A 25,551-nucleotide genomic window follows, 5' to 3' on the forward strand; every position below is an offset into this window, starting at 1 on the left:
ATTGAACCAGGTTTTGGTGCTTTTGGCAGTGTGGGCGGTGCCAAGTCCTGCTGGAAAATGAAGTCAGCATCCCCATAAAGCTCGTCTGCGGAAGGAAGCATGAAGTGCTCCAAAATCTCCTGGTAGACGGCTGCGTTGACCCTGGACTTAATGAATCACAGTGGACCAACACCAGCAGATGACATGGCTCCCCAAATCAACACAGACTGTGGAAACTTCACACTGGACTTCAAGCATCTTGCAGTGTGTGCCTCTCCATTCTTCCTCCATACTCTGGGTCCTTGGTTTCCAAATGAGATGCAAAAGTTGCTCTCATCAGAAAAGAGGACTTTGGGCCACTTAGAAAACAGACCAGGTCTGTTGCTTTAGCCCAGGTAAGACGCTTCTGACGTTTGTTGTTCAGGAGCGGCTTGACAAGAGGAATACGACATTTGAAGCCCATGTCCAGGATCCGTCTGTGTGTGGTGGCTCTTGATGCACGGACTCCAGCCTCAGTCCACTCCTTGTGAGAGTCCCCAACACTTTTGAATACCCTTTTCCTGACAATCCTCTTCAGGCTGCGGTCATCCCTGCTGCTTGTGCACCTTTTTTCTTCCACACTTTTCCCTTCCACATAACTTTCTATTAATGTGCTTTGATACAGCACTTTGGGAACATCCAACTTCTTTTGCAATTACCTTTTGAGGCTTTCCCTCCTTATGGAGGGTGTCAGTGATGGTTTTCTGCACAACTGTCAGGTCAGCAGTCTTTCCCATGATTGTGATTCCTACTGAACCAGACTGAGAGACCATTTAAAGGCTCAGGAACCCTTTGCAGGTGTTATGGCTTAATTATCTGATTAGAGTGGACACTTTGAGCCGAGAATATTGCACCTTTTCACAATATTCTAATTTTCTGAGATTGTGGATTTGGGGCTTTCATGAGCTGTAAGCCATAATCATCACAATGATGACAAATCACGGCTTGAACTATCTTGCTTTGCATGTAATGAGTCTATCTCATATTAGTTTCACCTTTTAACTTGCATTACTAAAATAAATGAACTTTTGCACGATATTCTAATTTTTAAATGTATATTTATACATCCTATAATTATTAACGCTACTATTGTTTAAACATGTTCACGATTACACTTACAAAGATGTGGTCTCTGTAAAAGCATAGAAAATTCCCCTACTGGGATTGTAGTGGGGACAATAGAGCGGAGGAAGACCCATATTTATAACTAAATCTTTATTTTCTTTTATCTTTCTTAATGTGAATAAGGGTAATAAGCATTATTGCCTGTTGAAAAATAAATGTAACTCCAAATGATCTATTTATATAATAAAGAAGTTTGTAAGCGAACGTCTGAATTTATATATTCTGTATCAATATGGCTTCATTCATACGGCCATAAAAATATTATTACACGTGTTTTCTATGAGAAAAGTTCCTGTGTAATGATCAGTAAAATACTTTTGCAAAGATGCATTTAAACGCGTAAATATGCATATGTATACATAACTTGTTTTTATGATAATTCATTTTTCCCCTTTGTTTAGACTTAATTTATGTGCGTACAAATGTGTATACATGCATTTATATGTGTAAGCGTGTAAATAGCATGTTCGTAGATGCAGATTTTTGGATCCTGTGTTACGGATCTGAAAGCAGACCTGTAATTTAAAAATACTATTTTACAGCCATGTAAATGAAGCCTATTACCTCAATATATCATATACCTGTGATAATTCACTCTTGGCCACCAGGGATCACTATGCAATTGCTATTCATATAATAAATCACAGGGATGTATCTTGGCTTCCCATTCGCTTACAAATAAAAAAAAAAAAAGGAAACCATATCAATGATTTTTTTGCAATACTCTTTTGTTATTATATCACACACATGCACGCACACACACATGAACGCACGCACACACATTTATACATATACAGTGTGACACCTGTGTGTAGTATAGGTACGTGTGACAATAACAAAAGAAGAAATCATTGAACTGGGTTTCCTTTTTATATCTTAAAGTATACCAAAGGCAGAATGTTTTTTTATTTATTTTGGATAGAGGAGATGGAATAGAAGCCCCGTTAGGGAGATTCACCCAAAATCCCCAAATTTTGGGTTGTACCCAGAAAAGTAATAGGGGAAATCTGGGGGTCCCCAAGGAATTTCCTTAATGTGCAGGGATTTCTTCTCGCTTCCTATCTGGCTATGGGACGTGAAGGGAAATCTCCACAATGGGACACAGACAGTGAAAAAAAATCTGACAGGGGTTGTAACCCTCCCTTGCTCTATCCAAATGAAAAAAAATAATTGGTTATAGTTCTACTTTAAGTGAATGGAAATCCAAGCCGCACTCTTAAGCGAGCATGGCATAAAACTAAATCCCTGAAAGACTTTACCCTCTACAAATCCACTCTTTTCAAATAAAACTCCAGCCTCCACGTTGCTAAGCAAACCTACTATAACACTCTCATCAAGACCCTCTCATCCAATCTTCGTCAACTCTTCTCTATCCTTAATTCCTTACTCCACCCCCCACTGCCTCCACCCACCAACTTACTTACTGCACAGGAGATTGCCTGTCACTTCAAGAAGATCGACACAATTCGTGATGAGATCTCCAGTGTCAAGCTTCCTCCTCTAACCAACATACCAGGCCCAACACCAAACTCAACACTCTCCTCCTTCGACCCTGTTACCACCGAGGAAGTTACCGAACGCCTTTCCAAGGCCCACTTAACACCTGTCCCCTCACGACTGTTGCAGCCTCCTTCCTGCTCTATCCTAAACTCTCTAACCCACATCTTCAACCTCTCACTCTCCATGGGCACCTTTCCCTCCCCACTCAAACAAGCACTGGTTACCCCCATTCTCAAAAAACCCTCGCTGGACCCCACCTGTTTGAATAACTTAAGACCCATCTCCCTGCTCCCGTTTACCTCCAAGCTTCTCGAGCGCCTTGTTCACAACCGTATGAACTGCTACCTCACCGACAACAACCTTCTTGATCCCCAACAGTCTGGCTTCCGCCCACAACATTCCACAGAAACTGCCCTACTAAAACTCACTAATGACCTACTAACTGCTAAAACCAATGGCCATTACTCCATACTCATACTCCTTGACCTTTCCGCTGCCTTTGACACAGTTGACCACCCGTTCTTCCTCAGTAAACTCCACTACATCAGCCTCTGTGACTCTGCTCTCTCCTGGTTCTCCTCTTACCTTTCTCAGTGCACTTTCAGTGTCACATACAACTCCTCCTCCTCTGCTCCGCTTCCTCTTTCTGTTGGGGGTACCCCAAGGTTCTGTCCTTGGGCCTCTCCTTTTCTCTCTCTATACCTCCTCCCTGGGTCAACTGATAACCTCCCATGGCTTCCAATACCACCTCTATGCTGATGACACCCAGATCTATCTCTCCACTCCCCAGCTAGCCCCCTCAATCTCCTCATGTATCACAAATCTACTAAGCGACATATCAGCATGGATGTCCCCTTTCTAACCAATGACACCACAAAACAACTTATTCACGCCTTGGTTATATCCCGCCTCGATTACTGCAACTCCCTCCTCACCGGTCTACCGTTACACAGGCTATCCCCCCTTCAGTCTATTATGAATGCTGCTGCTAGACTCATACACCTTACCAACCGATTAGCGACTGCTGCCCCTCTCTGCCAATCCCTCCACTGGCTTCCACTAACCCAACGTATAAAATTCAAAATACTAACCAGAGATTACTAAGCCATCCACAACACTGCCCCTAACTACATCGCCAACCTCATCCACAGATATCGCTCAAATTGCCCACTCCGCTCCTCCCATGATATCCTCCTCTCTAGCTCCCTCATCACCTCCCCCCACGCTCGCCTCCAGGACTTCTCCAGAGCCTCTCCCATCCTCTGGAACCCCCTACCACAGCATGCCCGGTCAGCCCCCACCCTGTCTGCCTTTAGGCGATCTTTGAAAACTCACTTCTTCAGGGAAGCCTACCCTACCTCCACCTAAGAACTGTACTTGAATCACCTCCACCAGATCATCACCCACAGCTATCACCTTTTGTATCACCTCCCCCTTCCTTTAGATTGTAAGCTCCATGAGCCGGGCCCTCCTATTCCTTCTGTACTGAAATGTATTGTAATTGTACTGTCTCCCTTATATTGTAAAGCGCTGCGCAAACTGTTGGTGCTATATAAATCCTGTATAATAATAATTCCTCTGCGATTTATTATGTGAATAACAATTGCAAAGGGACCCCTGGTGGCCAAAAGTGTTTATTACAGACATATGATAAATTGAGGTAATATTGATCTATAAATTCAGGCATTACATTACTAACCCCTCTGATATACAGTACTGTTTAAATTGCCAATTTATCACTTATATCTATGTTTATTTCTCCAGAGGCAAACATCCTTATTACCCTTATTCACATTGAGGAAAATTAAAGAAAATAAAAAGGTTAAGTTATAAATACGGGTCTGAATCCTTAACAGCCATTAAAGGTAAATATAAATATAAACCACACTTAGGTGTTAACTAGGTCTGATCAAAAGCTGGAATATTAAGGGGATTATAATTTCTTTAGAGGGAAGTTTCTCCACATTTCTCATGTTCTTTTGTCCCCCTCTTTTTCTATGCTTTTACAGAGACCCATAGAAAACTTAATCATGAAAATGTTTAAACAATAGTAAATATAAACAATATTTGACCATGAGTATATGATGTATGAATATATTTTTACAGAATTTATATATTGCAGATCAGCATTTCCAATAACTGCCTGAAGAAACGATTTATTTGCCGTGAAGCACGTCACAGTGGTCAGTATCTCTACATTTTACTGCAACATGTGGTAAGGATAACAGAATTGTCTCTCTGTATTGGAGATACTGTATATTACTTTGTTGTACCCAAATACAAATGAAATGATAGTAGGATGTGGAAAATGTAAATATTTTAGATAAATAATTATTTTAAAAAGGATAGTTTTGCTATATGTACAAATAAAGATTCATGAGTTTTTTGTTTTTTTAATATAAAAACAAAGACTTTCATTGTTGCAAATTCATTGATCAACAAAAATATATACTGGGTTCTACCTGTTGGCTTTCTGTGCTATATTCACTGAGCAAATATTTTGAGCCATTATTGCAGCATTTATTTTGTTATGAGAGTTTAACATTTTTAAATGCTTGCAATTTCAAATGTTTGTTATTGCATTAAATACAAAGAATTGAAGATTGAGCTTTGCATCTAGTTTAGCTTAATGTAGTATCTCTACTTAAAGGATAAGTGCACTTAAAAAAAAATTAAAAAACAACAATATTAATAAAAATAATAAATGCACATTTGTTGCATGTAAAACAAAATGTGCATTTATTATTGCTTTTCTTAGAAACCTGCAGAGCATTGCACCTGCGATCAGCAGATTGTAGGTGCAATGCCATGCTCCTGAAGACTCTCAGCATAGCTGTCTAGCCATAGCTCCTATACCAGCAGAGAGTTACTGAAGAGCAAAAAGATCAATGAACTAGGAGACTGCTCACCAGTGCCCTAGCAATTCATTGAGAACTACAAGCCATCTGCCATCTGCAGTTCTCAAAGACAAGATCTCTGACCAAAGCAGAAAATGGTATTATTGGAATGACTTTAAATTCTGCTCTAGATACCAACAATTACTTAGCTAAAATTGGCTAGAGACACTGGGACGATGTCCTGGCTCTGGCCTTGTAACACATCAGGATAGGGCTAAAATGATAACCTGGGAAATATTTCCAACATTGTTGTCCTTATTTTATTGTATTATTATCACTATCATTATTAGTATATTTTTTCTTTTCCCCCTCCTCCCATTATTTCCAATTCCCCTTGGGAAGAAAGCTGTGTATCTTGCTCTCTCTCTTCTCAGTTCTGCAATTCTGTTCCTATTTCCCTCCGATCTGGGGTGTTCCCAAGGACACCCGATGCTTGTCCTATCTCTGTATTTGAAAAGCGGAAAATGTTGAGTATCATCATAATAATGTACACTATATTGCCAAAAGTATTGGGCCATTCCTCCCAATCACTGGATTCAGGTGTTTCAATCACCTTCGTGGACACAGGTGTATACAATCAAGCCCCTAGGCATGCAATCTGCTTCTACAAACATTTGTGAAAGAATGGGGTCGCTCTCAGGAGCTCAGTGACTCCAAGCGTGGTACCAGGATAGGTTGCCACCTGTGCAATAAGTCCATCCGTGACATTTCCTTGTTACTAAATATTCCACGGTCAACTGTTAGTGGTATTATAACAAAGTGGAAACAACTGGAAACAACAGCAACTCAGCCACCAAGTGGTAGGCCATGTAAAATGACAGAGCGGGGTCAGCGCATGCTGAAGAGCACAGTGCGCAGAAGTAGCCAACTGTCTGCAGAGTTAAGACCTCCAAACTTCATGTGGCCTTCAGATTAGCACAACAACAGTGCGTAGAGAGCTTCTTGGAATGGGTTTCCATGGCCGAGCAGCTGCATCCAAGCCTTACATCACCAAGTGCAATGCAAAGCGTCAGATGCAGTGGTGTAAAGCACACTGCCACTGGACTCTAGAGCAGTGGAGACGTGTTCTCTGGAGTGACCAATCACGCTTCTGTGTTTGGCAATCCGATAGACGTGTCTGGGTTTGGCGGATGCCAGGAGGATGGTACTTGCCTGACTGCATTGCGCCAAATATAAAGTTTGGTGGAGGGGGAGCATGGTGTGGGATTGTTTTTCAGGGGTTGGGCTTGGCCCCTTAGTTCCAGTAAAGGGAACTCTTAAATCATACCAAGATATTTTGGACAATTTCATGCTCCCAACTTTGTGGGAATAGTTTGGCGATGGCCCCTTCCTGTTCCAACATGACTGCACACCAGTGCACAAAGCAAGGTCCATAAAGACATGGATGAGCGAGTTTGGGGTGGAGGAACTTGATTGACGTGCACAGAGTCCTGACCTCAACCCGATAGAACACCTTTGGAATGAATTAGAGTGGAGACTGTGAGCCAGGCCTTCTCGTCCGACATCAGTGCCTGACCTCACAAATGCACTTCTGGAAGAATGGCAAACAGTCCCATAGACACCCTCCTAAACCTTGTGGACAGCCTTCCAAGAAGAGTTGAAGCTGTTCTTGCCGTAAAGGGCGGGGCCAACTCAATATTGAACCCTACAGACTAAGACTGGGATGCAATTAAAGTTCATGTCTGTGTAAAGACAGGCCGACCAATACTTTTGGCAATATAGTGGATATTTTAATAAACAAGAAAAAAGGAGACAGAGGCCTCCTGCGCTACCAAAGATAAAGCTATCTGTCAAACGAAGTGGCTGCTAACACCTAGCTAAATGAATAGTAAACCACAATAAATGACAAAAGTGGTGCTGCGCTACTTCACAGTCACTTCAAGACAATAAACATCAATAAATCAGTGCACAAAAATGCAAATTTAGGAAGTGAACAATCCACATAAACCTATAAATGAGAGTGCAAATACTGACACAAATGTGAAAATCACAATAAAATAATCCCGTGACAATAAATGTAAAAAAGGTGCATAAAAGAATAATAAGTGCAAATTGCTACTGATGAAAATTTATTCAAATGTGATGACATAAACACCGCTATAATAGCAATAACGTGACTTAAAGGAAACTATTATATCACAAGAGGGAACAACTCAGATATGCAGTATATAAATGAATATATAAAAAATATAAATATATAAAAATGAATATATAAAAGTGATCACAAGACATGACAACAAAGAATGAATGTGATCAAAAATAACAAATGTGCAGTGAATAAATAAATCACTACCAAAAATGTGACATCAAAACCGTGACATCAAACAATGTAACCAATAGGTGATCTAAATGTGAAAAAAAGAAAGAAATAAAAAATTGTCACAAACGACAATGTAACAAACAAAGAAAAAAATATATAAATAAAAAAAAACCCCAATGATGGGCAACAATAAGTCCAAAAGAAACAGTCCCAAACGCATAAAAGTCCAAAACACTGGAAACATATAGTATTCCAGCCAAAAAGGAATATGTGTATCTTCAAACGTGAACCAACAGTGATCACAAACTTTATTGTGATTTTCACGTTTGTGTCAGTATTTGCACTCTCATTTATGGATTTATATGGATTGTTCACTTCCTAAATTTGCATTTTGGTTCACTGATTTATTGATGTTTATTGTCTTATCACTGTGAAGTAGCGCAGCACCACTTTTGTCATTTATAGTGGATATTTTGCCACATTGCATATGACCTGCTATATCACCCATGCAGTCACTTCCTTTTTTATACGATTGTCATCTACTTTTCTAGGTTTGTTTGCACTTTGGCCTATATTGTACATGATGGCGAATGATCTAACAGATGTGAATTTCAATGTGTCTGTTATGATGCATGCCCTTTAAAATAAAGAATTGATAAAAAAAAACATTGTGTACATGGAAAGAACCTGTATGTTTGAAAATATTGGTAATACAATACATATATTTCTATATAAATATAGGTTGTATCGTGTATGTACCGTAGATACAATGTCAGCATTATTGTACTTGCCCACTGGGTGTCACTGCAGCTCAGTAAATATAAGGACTTTCATAGCAGGATATCAATTGTACTTAAGATAAAACAGATCTGGACAGACTCTTATAAAACTAAGACAAGATGAAATGTTCCACTTATTTATCCACTTTTCAGCTCCCACACCTGCCTACTGAACCCATCACAGCGACAGGCAGCCTCTCTAGTAAGGGAGATCCTTGCGGGTACCTCCAAGGAAGTGCAAAGAGGGAATCTGGTTTCCTAAAGGAGGCAGTAGCTGAGAGACGAACAGAACACACCACCTCCAGGCAGATTCCTTAGAGCAAGAGCATACAATGGGGGTAGCTATAGTATCCTCAGATGAAATCTCTGTAATGGCTGTGTCATGAGATCTGATGTCTCAGAAACCGGAGGATTCTCCTTAACGGTTACCTACTCCTTAGGCACTGTGTCTGGCTCAAGGGCAAAATCAAAGTCCGATTTAGGAAAGGAGGTCAAAGAAGCACAGAAGTGACCCCTGCCACCTATGGCTTCAGTAAGGCCAGAAATTCTGCCTATGAAATCCAACATTGTGGCAGAAAATTATTTTCTAGATAGAAAAGAAGAAACTGGTGTGGATGATGGGCCAGCTGAATAACTAGAAAGCAGAGGTTAGAGGGGGGCAACCATCAGAGGTAAGGGTACTACCACCCCCAACTGAACTAAACGCTAAGCCTGAGCTACAAAGTCCATCTGACCCTTTTTTCCCTGCACTTATGATCTGATATTCCTTTAAAAATTGTCCCCAAAGGGAATACTGACAACCCCTGTAGCGAGGAAGTAAATGCCTCAGAGCGAAGTACTTATAGTTTGCAGTAACCCAGATATTGTGATAACACACGCTGTAATGTGCTCTTAGCAAAGAGCAAACCAGGAGACGTAGCCAGTAATCCCAGCCCGTCAGTACAAGGCATCATATTAAGCACTCGAGCCATGCAGGTGCAGCGGTGCCTGGGTAGCACAGGAGCACTTGATGCCCCTTGGGGGATACATGTGTACCATTTTAGAAAATGGCTCCAAGTTTAAATTTCAACCTCAGCAGTCCAGGTCCCCTGCTGAGACCGCCGAAAGGGTGGTGTTCAGCTCCCACACACCCCAAAGGTGTTTCAGAGGAGGAAAGGCACTCTAAGCCTAAAGTAAAAGACACACTAAGATATTAAAGGCAATTTAAAAAAACAAAAAAACAAACATGTTATACTTACCTGCTCTGTACAGTGGTTTTGCACAGGGCAGCCCCAATCCTCCTCTTCTTGGGTCCCCAGCCGGTGCTCCTGACCCCTCCCTCCTGCCAAGTACAGAGTAAGCAGCTAGCTATGGGGGCACCCAAGCAAACTCACTCCGGAGCCACTGCTCTGTGTCTCCATTCACACACAGAGCCAAGACTTGGCGCCACCCCCTCTCTCTCCTGATTGACTCACTGGCTGTGATTGACAGCAGTGGGAGCCAATTGCTCCCGCTGCTGTGTTTCAGCCAATGAGGAGAAAGAGTCCCCGGATAGCCAAGGCTTTCATGCACGTCGCTGGATAATGATGAAGTTCAGGTAAGTATTAGAGGGACTGCTGCATACAGAAGGTTTTTTACCTTCATGCATAGAATGCATGAAGGTAAAAAACCTTGAGCCTTTACAATCACTTTAATGTTTAAAGGGATTCCACCTTGTACTCACCACAATACATGTGGACAGGAGGATTAACTTTGCCCTGCACAAAGGGCTTACCCTGGCAGAGGTCTTCATTGACAACACTCTGCACCAGACAGACCATGGACCTGGACCTGTAAAGCACTCTGGAAGAGCATTATTATGTCCCTATATCAATAATATCAATGATATTAAGGTGAGTGGGTGCACTGGGCGCCCTGACTGCCATTGTGCTACATGCTGGGTGTTCTTTGCACTCCTGTACCTTTAAGAGGGGTGGGCACCCTGATGTGCACCTGCCCTTGATCTATCCTTTAAATGCATGTGCCTCTACTATGGGGGCTCTCAAATTTGTAGAGTTAGGACCACAGAAAACCAGGGTGCCATGATGTGGCTCTGTGGCTTACGTATGTATTTGCAAATGTGTGCATTTGTAATGAAATGAAATGAAATGAAATTTGTAATGAAAGTCAGACACCACCTTCGGTAGGAAGGAGGGACGCAGATAAAGAACCACCTTTTACCTGTGTAAAACCGAAAAGGGAGACTTACAGGACAAGGTTGCCCGCTCTAACACACGACATGCAGAAATGATAGCAGCCAAAAAGTGCAACCTCCTGGGAGAAAGCAAGCAAGGGAATAACCCACATGTGCTCAAAGGAAGGCTTCTGTAGAGCTGACAGAAATGCATAACACATTCTGACAGACCTACCTGTGAAGCAGAGCTCTCCAGCATCGTACTGTCAATGCTGCAGACAAGTCCATCTTTTGCCAGTCTTCCCTCTGGGTTCACGCTCTCTGGCCATTTAAAAAGGCTGGGATAAATTGCAGCACAGCACGCTCTGCACTCATGGATGCAAAGTGCACCTCACATGTGTAGTGACATAATCGGCTCCTACCAAGGTGAATATCTGCTAAATGGCGCACATAAATGAGATAATCACTGTACTTACAGGTATGACTTCTTATAAGCTTACTTGTAGGTACAAGATAAAGAGTTTACTAACACTTTAAATAGAAGAATAATAAATCTAATGACACATTTATAAGCAAATTGAACTACATATTAGTAAACAATGGAAGAGTGTAACATATTCCTCTTCTTTCGAACAGTATAGGAACCCAGCTGAAAACCTTGAGATATCTAAAAATATTCTTGGTTTAAATAAATATAAATTACAGCAATGTTCTAAATATCAAATTTTGTGAGTGATCCTTTTTTGTGGACCTCAAAGTACTTGCAGTGGGTATCAATATGGTAAGGGTGCTACACAGTTCTGTAAAGTAATAACAGTAAATGTTTTATAAATACAGTATACACAGAGAGGGGTGAGTGTGTTGATTCCAGCAAAACTAAATACACCTTCAATGATTCTCTTAAAATGGTTCTAAAGGTAAAAGATTTTTTTACCTTAAAGCATTTTCTGCATTAAGGTAGAAAAAAAACCTTTTAATATCAGCTTCTCCCCAGAACCCCCCTTAAACACCATTCTCGATCCAGCAATGTGACCATCTGCTGCAGCTCTTCTCCCTTCATTTTGGTCTCACTTGAGACTCTGACAGCAGCAGAAGCCATTGACTTCTGCTGCTGTCTGTCAAAAGCAGTGAGGAGAGAGCAGGGGCCGGGGCCAAGCTGCAGTTTGTATGTCAATGAACACACACAGCTTGGCTCAGTAGCGCTCCTGCACAAGTGCCCCATAGAAATCGGCTTGACATAGGGGCACTCACAGAAGAGAAGGAGTGGACAGAACCAGTGGGGGACCCCAGGAGAGGAGGTAAACATAACATTTTGTAAAATAGAAAGCCTTTAGAATCACTTTAATATTGCTACTATTTATTTTTCTTATTTAGAGGGTGTGTTTTTTGGGGGGTGTATTTACTAAGTTATTATATAGTTTTCCTTTTTTTTGCACATTTGATCATTATTTTTGTACTGTTACTTTAATTTTATTTTTTAACTGACTGTTCTGTGAAAGAATAAGATAAAACATTGATGGCAGGGCCTCCATTAAAAATCATGAGGCCCCATACGGGACCCACAGCTGCCAGCTCTGCCTGGGCATCTGGAAACCAAATAAGCTGCCCCTTACACTGCCCAGATAATCACAATGCATCTTTATCACTCCACAAATCAGCGGCCACCTCGCTGCCTACAAGAGCAGTGCTTCACAGCATGTTCCCACTGGAGTTATGCTACACTGGGGACTGCTAGGCCCAGGCCCCTCTGCTAGTTTAATTTCGGGGATGAAATTCTGTAACTCAGCTTCACGTGTAAAATCAAATTCAGCCACTAGGGGTCAGCAACAGATAAGTTATGGAGGCGAAGCAATCCATTCATGAAAAAAGTAGTCAGAAATGATACACAACACCAATTCTAATAGCAGATCAAAGCGAGATAATAACCCATCTTCAACATCACATTTAGCTTTGAATTACCTTTCCAATGTCAGAGAGCTACAACCTATCCAAGATATAAAAAAAAAAAAACAATTTTCCCTCCTCCAAAGCAAATATTATTTTGTATTTTCACTTAATTTTTTTGAATATTTTTCAATTCGTACTGTGAATTGTCAAATTTGAAGTAACCCATCACTCAAACTAAAAGTCCCCAGAAAGTTCCATAATATACGTGACCTGCACAAAAGGTGCATCTCCAGTGTTTCCAGTTTCCAGTTCGTTAACATCATCACTGAACCTAGGGGGGTCTATTTGTGGCTGACAGTGTGGTCCTGTACATACACAGGAACCCTTATGTCACAAACAGCCCTTGAATTTAGAGATTTATAGGCTCAAATCGTATGAAGATTGTCAGCTTTCCTACCAAGCTGTGATGCCATGCGAAAGGCAGACACAAATCAAAATGTATTCTTATTGATAATTGATTTGGTGTTCCACAATATGCTTTGTTTTCGGTGTTAGTTTGGGAGTCTGCTTCTGTACAGTCCACTAGCCAGCTCCTGGTCCAGACTGCGGTCCACATTGGAGATCACGGTAGTGTCAGTCCTGCTGGAGGAGGGAATATACCTGTTTCTGCTTCCCCTGAAGACATCATTTCTAACGAAAAATGTGAAGCGAAGGGCACGCGATTTGACCTCACTGTACACCTGCGCCGTATGGCAGAATGTGATGAGCTCGGTTTCTTTTGCTGCTTTTGGGGTACTTTAGGTTTACAATAAATTTAGATCCATTTTATAGGATTACGCTATGTATGGCCTTTTCTTTGAGGAGATGAATTTAACATGAGCATTCCTTGAAGTGAAGAACAATAACCTGGGGCTGTTGAAGTGATTCCCTTGCAGGCTACCATCTGCTTAATGTTATGAAAGAGCGCTTGTGACCTCCATAATTAGAGTCTCTGTATTCGGTAAGAGGCATATTTTTAATGGTGGTGGTGGTTAAGGAGGGTCCCCAATGGTGATTCACTGGGCTTTGGAGAACTTAAGTGGTCACAGGAAGTCATTATTACATATTATATCATTTTAGCAAACGTTTACATAATAAGTTAGTTTGTATGGCATTCACTAATGCATATGTAATATATTCCCTATTCTTAGACTCCAATCACATTAGTGTGTCTCCTTCGTCACACAATTTCCAGTGAGACTTTGGAGCGCGACTCTGATGTGGCGCATCAAAAGTCACACCAAAGTAGTGCAGGCACCTTTTCAAAATCGTTGAGACTTTTTAAGTCTCAGATTTGAACAGGTGCCATTGAAAAGAATGAGCTGCAACTTGTAATGCAACTTAGATGTCCAAAGTTGCATGACAAGTCGCGCAAGTGTGAATGGAGCCTGAAAAGGATAGTACTACACGTTTATTTATGTATACATGTTTAAAGTATTGGTTTTTGGATACTGGTGGAAGCAGCTTTCCTGACTGTGATATTGGTTACACAATTTTTATGTTACTTTATATAACTTTTCTTGATATTCTTGAGATAATTTTTCAATTGCACTAGCGTAGAGTTCACTAGGATTTAGTATTGGTATTTTCTGGAAGATGATGGATTGCAGAGAAAATTAAACAATGAAATATGAGAATCCCTGCATTAAATTTCCAAAAGCAGCATACAGTGAAGGAAATAAGTATTTGATCCCCTGCTGATTTTGAACATTTGCCCACTCACAAAGAAATGATCAGTCTAAAAATCAAATGGTAGGTGTATTGTAACACCGAGAGACAGAAAAGCAACAAAAAATTCAAAAGAAATGCATGTCTAACAAATTATGCACTGATTTGCATGTTCATGAGGGAAACAAGTATTTGAACCCCTTCACAAAACATGACTTAGTACTTGGTAGCAAATCCCTTGTTGGCAATCACAGAGGTCAGACGTTTCCTGTAGTTGGCCATCAGGTTTGCACACATCTCAGGAGGGATTTTGGTCCACTCCTCTTGGCAGATCCTCTCCAATACATTAAGGTTTGGTGGCTGATGTTTGGCAACTCGAAATATCAGCTCCCTCCACAGATTTTCAATCGGATTAAGGTCTGGAGACTGGCTAGGCCGCTCCAGGACCTTAACGTGCTTCTTCTTGAGCCACTCCTTTGTTGCCTTGGCCGTGTATTTTGGGTCATTGTCATGCTGGAAAACCCATCCACGACCCATTTGCAATGCCCTGGCTGAGGGAAGAAGGTTCTCACCCAAGATTTGACAGTACATTGCCTTATCCATCGTCCCTTTGATGCGGTGCAGTTGTCCTGTCCCTTTAGCAGAAAAACGCCCCCAAAGCAGAATGTTTCCACAACCATGTTTGACAGTTGGGATGGTGTTCTTGGGGTCATAGGCAGCATTCCTCCTCCTCCAAACACTGCGAGTTGAGTTGATGCCAAAGAGCTCGATTTTGGTCACAACCCTTTCAACCAGTCCTCCTCTGCATCATTCAGATGTTCAGTGGCAAACTTCAGACGGGCCTGGACATGTGCTTTCTTAAGCAGAGTGACCTTGCGGGTACTGCAGGATTTCAATCCTTGTCGGCGTAGTGTGTTATCAATTGTTTTCTTGGTGACTGTGGTCCCAGCTGCCTGGAGATCATTGACAAGATCGTCATATGTAGTTCTAGGATGATTCCTCACTGTTCTCATGATCATTGACACTCCACGAGGTTGAGATCTTGCATGGTGCACCAGACCTAAGGAGACTGATAGTTGTTTTGTGTTTCTTCCATTTGCGAATGATTGCACCAACTGTTGTCACCTCACCAAGCTGCTTGGCGATAGTTTGGTAGCCCAGTACAGCCTTGCTTAGGTCTGCAATCTTGTCCCTGACATCCTTGGACAGCTCTGTGGTCTTTGCCATGGTGGAGAGTTTGGAATCTGATTGTTTGATTGCTCCTGTGGACAGATGTCTTTTATTCAGGTAACAAAATGAGATTAGCAGCACTCCCTTTAAGAGACTGCTTCTAATCTCAGCTTGCTACCTGTATGAAAGACACCTGGTAGCCAGAATTCCTGCTGAATGATTGGGGATATAATACTTATTTCCCTCATGAACATGCAAATCAGTGCATAATTTTATAGACATGCATATCTTTTGAATTTGTTTGTTGCTATTCTGTCTCTTCTCAGTGTTACAATACACCTACCATTAGATTTGTAGACTGATCATTTCTTTGTGAGTGGGCAAACATTCAAAATCAGCAGGGGATCAAATACTTATTTCCTTCACTGTATAATTTGTTCCAAAAAAGTGCATCTAAACCCTACTAATGAACTTCTTTTATTGACTCACTTTTGACCTGCAGAACTCAGGGCAAAAACTTTTCTGTCCTTGTTTCCGATTTCCTACCTTCACTAAATAGGTCATCCATCTTCTGTTCACTCAGCAGTTGCTCTGAAATAGCCTATTCATTTTCTTATCAAACCGTTAATTCTCTTTGGTTTCCTACTTGTAAGACCAGTGGCTGCTATGCCGCCTTTTTCTCCAGCCACTGGTCTTGGCACAGCCCTCCTGTAGCTGATGTAATTCAGCTCCACTTGCAGTGGTGGGTGGACCAAGACTCTCAGACACATTCAATATGTACAGGCTTAGTGTTCCCTGTGATTGATGGGAACTGTAGTTTCCTTTTACTGCAGAGAGATGAGAGGATGTGATGTAATCCTTGCTATTACACTTCCTCCTTGGCAGAGTAGATGCTGTTATCTTTTGAATTACGGAGATGAGGTCATGAAAATGCAATGAAACTTTTCTCCTAAATGGATAGGATTTTCACAATTGTATTGACTGTTTAGGGTTTTGTGTAAGGGGGTGTACTAATGGGCGATTTTTTTTGCCTATTCCTTAGTTCTCCTTTTAATATACCATTAAAAGGGTTTTGTTATATCTTTTCTATAAGTACAAATAATATCTATTGATCTTCCATAAATCGAATGAGATCAAAAAGAGCCCCTGCTGCGCTCAAGTTAGATTAAGTGTATAACAAAACAGGAGTACGCTCAACATAAACAAGAAAACACCCGTCCCTGCAGTGCAGCAGAAAACATATACCTTGCCAGCTGTCGTTGCACACACACAGCTTTTCTCCTGTCAGGTCGCAGTAGCCATGGTCAGGACTGCCACAGTTGTTCTTACAATAGGGGATATCACAGGCTTCACCCTTCCAGTACTTGTCACATTCACAGTATACTCTTCCAGGGACCGAGCTGCTTGTCGTGCACTTGCCATGTCCTGAGCAATTGTTTGGACAGGAGTTAATGCTGCACACAAAGAAAAGAAAAATCAGACAAAAAGACACGATAAAAAATTCATAGTTTTATTATAAATGTAATAGATCATTCTTCCATCAATATCCCTACAGGGATTTAACCGCATACATACGAGTAGAAGATATTGAAGCCGGTCAAGTTGTATGCAGCGTCACTGAAAAAGTGAAGCAAAGCGTATCCGGACGTGGTGACGACTTCCGGGACCGTCTCATTCCCCGCTGCCTCTGGAACAATCAGACCACTAAGAGAGGGACAAGGAGGGGGATGGGCAATAAGGAAGAAGGGTAATTGGGACAAGGGAAGGGAGAAAAAAAAACAAAAAGGAATAGCGAAGAAAGGACAGAAAAAGAGGAGAGAAAAGGAGAGGTGGGGAAGAAGAGAGCACAGGAAAGGGGGAGGAAGAAAAAGGAGAGGAAGAGAAGGGGAGGACGAGGAAGAGGAGAAGGAAGAGGAGAGGAAGGGAAGAGGAGAGGAAGAGGGGAAGAAGAGAGGAGGAAGAGGGGAGGAGAGGAAGAGAGGAGGGGGAGAGGAAGTGAGGAGGGGGAGGGGAGGAAGTGAGGAGGGGGAGGGGAGGAAGAGAGGAGGAATAGGGGAGGAGAGGAACAAAAAGGGGGGAAGAGAAACATGAGAGGCAAGGAACAGGAGCAAGGAGGGGTGAGAAGGACAGAAAGCAGGGATGGAGGAAGGAAAGGAAAGGAGAACAGTAAAGAAAGAAAGGGAAGAGGTAAGGGAGGAAAAGGGAAGAGAAGGGTGTGGGGTATTAAGAGAAACCGGATAGTTGGAAATAGGGAAGGGATTGAGAGAAGGGTGGGAGAGACAAGTGACAAGGAAAAAGGCATTGTAGTCATTAAGGCATTCTACATGTTCAGATAAACCCATAAAAAACAGGCTTATTCCTTTGGAAGTCCCTGCCTAGCAGAAACATTTAAAACTAAAATCCAGTAAAATATAATATGCAATTATGTTTTCATTTACAAGAAAAAAAACAAATAGAGGGTTTTTTTTTTACATTTGTACTCTTCCCCAACTGGATCTTGCTATTGCTGTTCATATTTTATAACACAACTGTACGTACTTCTCCCTGGAAATGTTTTATGCCTTGTATTATCTGTTATTACCCTCGTTATTTCATTTGCACCGCACAGCACCACAGGAGATGACAGCGCTAAATAATTTTTTAATTATAACAACAATTAGAAGAAAATATAATTACACAAGCTGACTCTAGCAAAAAATCTTTATAATACAAAACTAAACGAGAGAAACAAAAGGCACAAAAAGGACAAACTTGATGGACCGATCAGGTCTTTTTCTGCCATCACTCATCTATATTTCTAATAGGCAAATACTAAGATAAATAAAAAGGCAGAAAATATATAAGTAATTTAACAAAAAGATCTAAAATGTATAAAAAAGACAGAATTTTGGGGCGAGTCCAGTCACGACAAAAGGAAAAATAGTTGGGGGGGGCAAGGGAATATAAGGCCAAGCAACCTATAAATCCGTGTTTCTTGAGTACAAGCTGATTTCTGATTGCCGTCACTATAGTTGAGACTTATAACTGAGCGCCTCCTGCCCTGTCAGTGCCAGCGCACCCAGCGTAACCCACTCTGGGTATAATTATCCGCCTCCCAGTACATAATGAAGTGCGTACAGAGCCGCACAGAGAATAGCGAGATTTTGTGGCCTACTTAGCAGACACCTGGGGACACATCCGTGCTGCATGAATCAATACCGACACATGGCACCGGCTTCACTCCTTATTATCTCCAAACCCGGCCATTGCCCGAACAGACGCCACCAAGCGGATAAAAGGGACACAACTGCTGGTAGCAGTACTAGGGGAATAAAGACTGACACAATAATACAGAGTACTGCCGATTAGTCTGTGTATAGAACACAAATCTCCTCTGTCCAAACCCAGCCGCTGGATAATCTACCAAAAAACTGACTGACCAGACATAAACTGACTCATATTTTTCTGTTATTGAGCAACTTTCAATATGTAAAATGTAGATTATATATTTCTTAGAGTGTTATAAATACTTGTCAGACAATCCAGTGTAAGGTCTACCCCACATTAGCTGAAAGACAAAATCAAGCTTGCAATGCTATGCACAAAGCAGGTTGAACTCCTAATAATTCTGTTTGGCAGGTCTTGTGGTTCACAGACCCCCTGCCATGTCATACAGCCAGTATAACGACACCATTATGCAATGTTGCAAATTCCAGCCTGCCCAGTGAACTAAGAAAGCCTTTAATCTGTACAATGTAGGTGAAATGCTTTCAATTTTGTCTGGCCACTCTTATGATTCACAGACCTTTGCCACACTGTGGAGCTAGTCCAGTCCATGACACCACAATGCAGTATAAATACAACAACAAAACTTTTTACAGTGCCACACTTTTCACATATTTATTTGTAAAAAAATTTTGAAAACCATTTATTATTTTCCTTTCACTTCACAATTATGTGCCACTTTGTGTTGGTTTATCACATAAAATCCCAATAAAATACATTTATGTTTTTGGTTGTAACATGACAACATGTGGAAACTTTCAAGGGGTATGAATACTTTTTCAAGGCACTGTAAGTGGACTTTACCGGTACAAAACAGAAACACAAATTTAAAATAGTATAGTTTTTTTTTTATATCAATAAAAATTATAATATTTAAAATATGTGTCTCCATTTGGTACTGGTAAAGTAAACGCAAAAGTATTTTTTGTGGTGTGTGAATAATAAAGATGTGGTACATAGTTGGCCCACATCTCCGTGTACACTCTGAAATATTGTAGTACGACTCCCCAGGTCACCTTCAGCCTGCCCAGTGGACAATGAATAAGCAATATTCCACGATTGAGCTTCTCTTCCTGTAAAATACTTGGGACACCTTTTCCTTCAGCCCCTGATGCCTGAAATATGTTAGTCTTACAACGTGCAATGCCCATGATGCAAAGCCTTCCATTTGTTTTCTTTAACTTGCCAGCATTAACCGAAACTGAAAAATTAGTTTTAGGTGGATGTTGTAGAACAAGAAATGTACAGATTGCAGCTCTGTAACTTTGATATCCGGGAATATCAAGACTGAACCTATTTGGGTAATAGGATGACGTTTACCAGACAACAAGTCGGCTCACCTGAGTACTGCGATCAGAGGGGAGTATATGGAGTCTCCATCATAGACATACATGTGGTCCCAGCTGCACTCTGTGGCAAAGTGATTGAACCGCAACCGCAGGACGGCGTTGGGGCTGAAAAACAAGAAGAGGGAGATGAGGTTACAGCTCTACATTAAAGATCCTTAGAGGGTCCGTATTATTTCCAGATAGAGAAAGACATCCGAGAAGGGAAATGTTTCGGTGAAAGCGCAATCCAGAGACCTCCACTGGGGGGGATCAACATTAAGATTCCATTAACACTTCAGAACTGAGGCAATGTGCGATAAAACATGTGTTGCAGCAATGTATCTCAATAGACTTGCCCTATGTGCGTTGCCATTCATTGTGAACGGCACCCCCACACACTGTACAGCAAAGTGTATTGCACAGTATAGAATGCCATAATATGTGTTTTGTTGTACTACATTACTATAAAGGAATCATGCATTTTTTCATTCACTGTAATGCATCGGAAATGGGCTGCCTTAACGCAATGAACAATACCATCAGAACACAAGTCAGTGCAAAGCAATAGATCACTTCTGGCCCCATTCACACTATTGTGCTGCAGTAATGTGTGTTAGTTTGATGCGGTGCCACTCATTCTGAATGTCACCCCAATGCACCTTCTCAGCGAGTATGCATTGCCATCTGCTGCCGTGCCCAAAATGCTCCTTGCACCTTTTTCGATATAGAAACGTCTTGACGATGTCATCCTGATGACGAAACACATTGGGTGGAGCTTCGGCGTGTGACGTCACCGCGTTCTGGAGGGACGGCGGCCATTTTCTAGGTTTGAAACTTTTGTTCATTCAGTGCTGGTTATATTATGAGTTGATGTACGTGGAACTTTTAATAAATTGGCCAAAGTTTTGATTGATTACTACACTATGAGTTCTTTCTGTTCTTTATTCCTTTTCTGATTGCCGGATGGGAGATTCTTGGAAGCTTAATGAGTTTAAAGTGGACCGTTCTTCCTATATGTGCAAGAGGATTTCCTTTGTGGATCGCCTGCCATTCTGAGATCCTACTATATGGTGCTTACTGACCGGTGTTGTTGGGGATTTTATTTTTAGCGGAATCATTATCCTTATCTGGGAGACAATATCCATTGGGAATTATTTGCTACATCTATTCCTCATTACACTGTGCATACCAACCGCTGTATACAGTCAAAGTGTCTGATGTGTATGATGATGGTGTATAAGATCAAGACCATTCTCCTTCATCTTGTCTTATTTCTTTGAGGGATTTTAAAGACTTTAATTTGGACTTTATAATTTTCTAATTTAATTTCTAAAGTTTATAACCTTTTTTTTTTATATGTTTCAGAGTGTTAAGATACCCATTTTAAAAAATGGGCTGCCGTGATGCAACGCACATCAGCACTTGGAATAACACCTGTACGCTAGTGCAGTGCAACAATGTGAACAGCTCTAGTTGGGAAGAGGCCCTAAAAGGAATATTACTCTTCTGCATTCAGCCTCAACACATAAAAAGGCAAATACAGCCACCCCCAAACTAGAATGTTTTTTAAAAGTAATATCGTATCCTAGATTGTAAGCTCTAACGAGCCGGGCCCTCTGTTTCCTTTTGTACCAAATTGTATTGTAACTGTAATGTCTCCATTTTGTAAAGCGCTGCACAAACAGTTGGCGCTATATAAATCCTGTATAATAATAATATAATTAGAAAGCCATGCAATTTTGTGGACATAGAGGAGAGGTGTTCATACCTCAGGTTTCAGCTACGGATCAGGTTTTTATTACTGTCTGTGTTCCTGGAAAAGAGATTTCCTTTATTTCCTGCCATAGTGACCACACAAGTAATTATAGATCTTTCCTCTGGGGGTCACGGACAGGGAAAAAAATGGACATGTTCACCACCCAATTAAAAAAAAAAGTGGAGAATTTGCTAACTCCATTAGAGATTTTTTTCTCACTTCCTGTGACAACCATACAAAAAATTCAGGGGGCAGTGGTCACCAGGACATGAAAGCACAGACAACAATAAAACACTCTCAGAAGTTCTAACCCACTGGTTAATATAGGAGGCATCATGGCACCACCAAAGAGCCACACATAATGTTCTGTGTATGTAATGCTACAGAAAACGGTCAAAGACTGGACATACTATGGGAGATACTTAAGGACCACCTGCATGCTACAGGTGATGGTTCAAAATTTGCAGACATGCAGGTGTGTCGGGAGACTGGGGACATGTTGCAGGAGACTGTCAAAAACTGGGGACACATTACAAGGCACTGCTACAAATCACTACCCATAAAGATCATTTAAAATTAACTGCTCCATACAGACGCCTTAAAAATAACCACGTATGACCCACATCTCAGCATGGTCCATTATAACAGATCAGAGAAAATAAATCACACAAGAGAAAAAGAATAGACAGCTAAAAAGTAAGAAAGTGTTAAATAAATAAAGTAAATCATTTAGTTAATGGAAACCAGTTCAGTAAATATTTTTATTCATTGTCCCTTGGTAAGCACCTATGTTAGGTCTCATTCACATGGGTGTACTTAGGCATACACCCAAGTCAGGGTCATGTTTTGCTTGCATTGAATGGACAGGTGTTCCGGGCATCTGCATTCATGTCAATAGGGAATGGACACAGCCAATGCTCCCAATTTGACATTTGTGTGTGTCCCTAAATGCTGACATTGTGAGTTCGGGGACACAAACCCACATGCATCCTCATACGCAGAGATCTCAAATTTGGGGCAGCCTCTACGTCCCAATTGACATGAATAGGACTGCCTGTACGCAGTATGCACAAACAGCTGTGCATGCCATGCAGGCAAAACACAGCTCTCACATGGGTGTACACTTCAATGTGCCTGTGGGAACACCGACCACTGGCTGCTGAAGCCCAAGGGGCTGCATGCGGACCTCAAGCTGCAGGTTGAGCACCAACCCTTCCTTATGCTACTATAAATATGTTTGTTTTTCTTCTCTGTGTGCGCACTCAGCCATAAGTCCCAGTCATACCTGTCCATTAACCTGCACTAAAACAAAGGGAAATACGTCAGTATAGTGGTGCAATTATTACATTTTCCCTGCACCAAATTAATAATGTTAAAAGACAAATCTTATAGGCTGTTGTGCCCAGCCATGTGAAATCATGTCAGAAATGCTTTTTGACAGTTTCTATAGCCCCTGTGCTCCTTCATCCAGAGTGGAGGCACTCTAATACAGGAGGTGTGTTAATGGCCAGATCACCAGGTAAAAACAGAGGGGAAAAAAGCCTTAAGAAAAAGAAAAAACTAATGTAGTCACCACATCTGATGACTGCCAAGCAAGACATTACTTATTTTTGGGATCAATACCTCTTAAAACTGTTGTGCCCACGAGTCCATTGACATCACTCCCCAGTCTCCTACGTGAACTAAAAGTGTATGGCGATCTCTCCAATTTTAAAGTGAACTTGTTTAAATCCTTTGCCCTTAATGTTTCTTTGAAACCTGCTCTGGTCTCACAATGCCAAGCCACTTTCCCTTTTATCTGGCAAATGTCTATGATGACGTACTTGGGCATCCAGCTTCCTGCGTGTTTGTCAGACCTATATAGTAGCAATTTTCTGCCCCTTTTAACATCTCTTCAAGCGGATATCGCATCGTGGGGTAGACCAAGCTTTTCGTGGTTTGGGAAGGCTGCTATTGTGAAGATGACGGTTCTCCCTAGACTGCTGTGTTATGCACACAATCCCTATTACATTGCCTTCTTGCTTTTTTCAAATTTTGCAAGCTTTGATCAACTCTTTTGTATGGAGTAAGAGACCCCCCCAGAATCGGGCTTCAATGTCTGATGCGTCCTAAGCCGAAAGGGGGCATTGGCCTCCCTAACTTGCGACGATACCATCAGGCATGTCTGCTTGTTCGCTTGGTAGATTGGCATATCAATGGTAAGACTAAGATCTGGATTCCCCTAGAACAGGCATTTTCTATGTACTCTTTGACCGTAATCCCGTGGAATACACGCTCCTTTCTGACGGAGATTCTTAAGGCACACCTACTGATTGCAGCAACGCTGCTTGTTTTTTTGCTTTGTGTGGCAGACCTAAGATATCTTCTGTCCCGGGACCCATGACCTCTATTTTCCAAAACCCCTCATTCTTGCCAGGCTTATGTCCGCAGTTTCAGCAAAGGTGTGGGCTCCAAGGGAGTCCCAGGGCTGGGGAGTTTTTTGTCAAGGGCAAGTTCGCTTCTCAACAGCTTCTTTCTTCGTGGCCAAATGCAGAAAACCTTTCGGTGTGGTCGTATCTTCAGATATGTTCGTTTTTGACTCATTCCACCCGACGTGTGGCAGTTCAGAGACCTACTACCCTCCTGGAAGACCTATGTTTGCTTTATTCTCCACGCCGCCACCTTATCTCCTCTATCTACTTGCTGTTACTCGAACTTGAGCATCCACGCGAGGATGTAGCTTTGCGAGCCTGGAATGATGATTTATCTCAGCCTCTTTTGGAGGATGAATGGGAGACGGCAAATGTAACTTCTCTTAAGGGCTCTTTGAATGTAGCGGTACAGGAACATTGTTATAAAGTGAGCTCCAGGTGGTATAGGGTCCCCTCTCTGCTGCACAAAATCTCTCCCTTGGTACAGGACACTTGTTGGCAATGTGCGGAGGAAAAGGGATCTTTTCTCCATATTTGGTGGAGCTGCCCTCATATTCAGATCTACTGGAGGCAGGTTCATGACGTGGTTTCCAGGGTATCTTCTCACCCTCTGGAGTTCTCCCCTGAGCAATTCAGCTGAACCATTCCACGGTCATGAAGGGGTCATATAGGAAATCTCTGGCTATGCATTTCTTAAATTCGGCAAGGCAATGCATTGCAGGTGACGGTCAACAGTTCTGTCTATGAGAGATTGGTTCCTGAGAGTGACTCGTGTGTCCAAAATGGAAGAACTGATTGCTATCTCAAAAGAAAGTATGCCGAAATATTGTATGACCTGGGCTTGTTGGTTGGATTTTCTGACCACAGTGGAGTATGCTACTGCCTTGGGGAGACATTGATTGGAAGACGATGGGTTTTTACCCACGCTTTTTCTTAAGCGGTACAGGACAGGAGCCTTGCGGTGTTTTACGGGCGACATGAGAAGTCTGTTACCCTCTGGACGGGACTTTTGGGTCCCCCTTTTGGCCCTTGGCCACACTATTCCCTTCTCCCCTCCTCTTTTTTTTTTTTTCCTTTCTGTTTTCTCGCCGCTTTGCTTTCCCTCTTTACTGCCTTTTCTTTTTCCCCTCCCCCTTCTTATCCCTTTCTCTTTTTTCTCAGATTTTTAACTGCTGTTCGGCTGTTTTCTCTCTGTTCCTTTTTTCTTTTTTTTTATGTTCCTTTCACTAATATTTAGCAAATGTTGAACACGATTCTGGCGTCTCCTCATACACCCTCCAGGATTTTGCAGAATTGT

The 25,551-nt window shown here is 41.7% G+C and overlaps 1 protein-coding gene across 2 annotated transcripts in view; it reads right to left on the reverse strand.

The window, feature by feature from the left end:
* ATRNL1 (attractin like 1) overlaps window positions 1-25,551 on the reverse strand; it is an 857,293-nt gene that overhangs the window by 670,883 nt on the left and 160,859 nt on the right. For both annotated transcript variants that reach the window (XM_089653036.1, XM_089653035.1), the window contains exons 3-5: window positions 20,100-20,213; window positions 17,071-17,199; window positions 16,741-16,949 (exon numbers count right to left, since the gene is read on the reverse strand). In XM_089653036.1, the coding sequence (XP_089509162.1) occupies window positions 16,741-16,949; window positions 17,071-17,199; window positions 20,100-20,213 (452 nt within the window). The remainder of the gene's footprint in view (window positions 1-16,740; window positions 16,950-17,070; window positions 17,200-20,099; window positions 20,214-25,551) is intronic.

This window comes from Staurois parvus, unplaced genomic scaffold (genome assembly GCF_062004578.1).
Source record: "Staurois parvus isolate SC_StPar_1 unplaced genomic scaffold, SC_StPar_1.0 ptg000697l, whole genome shotgun sequence".
NCBI classification, from domain to species: domain Eukaryota; kingdom Metazoa; phylum Chordata; class Amphibia; order Anura; family Ranidae; genus Staurois; species Staurois parvus.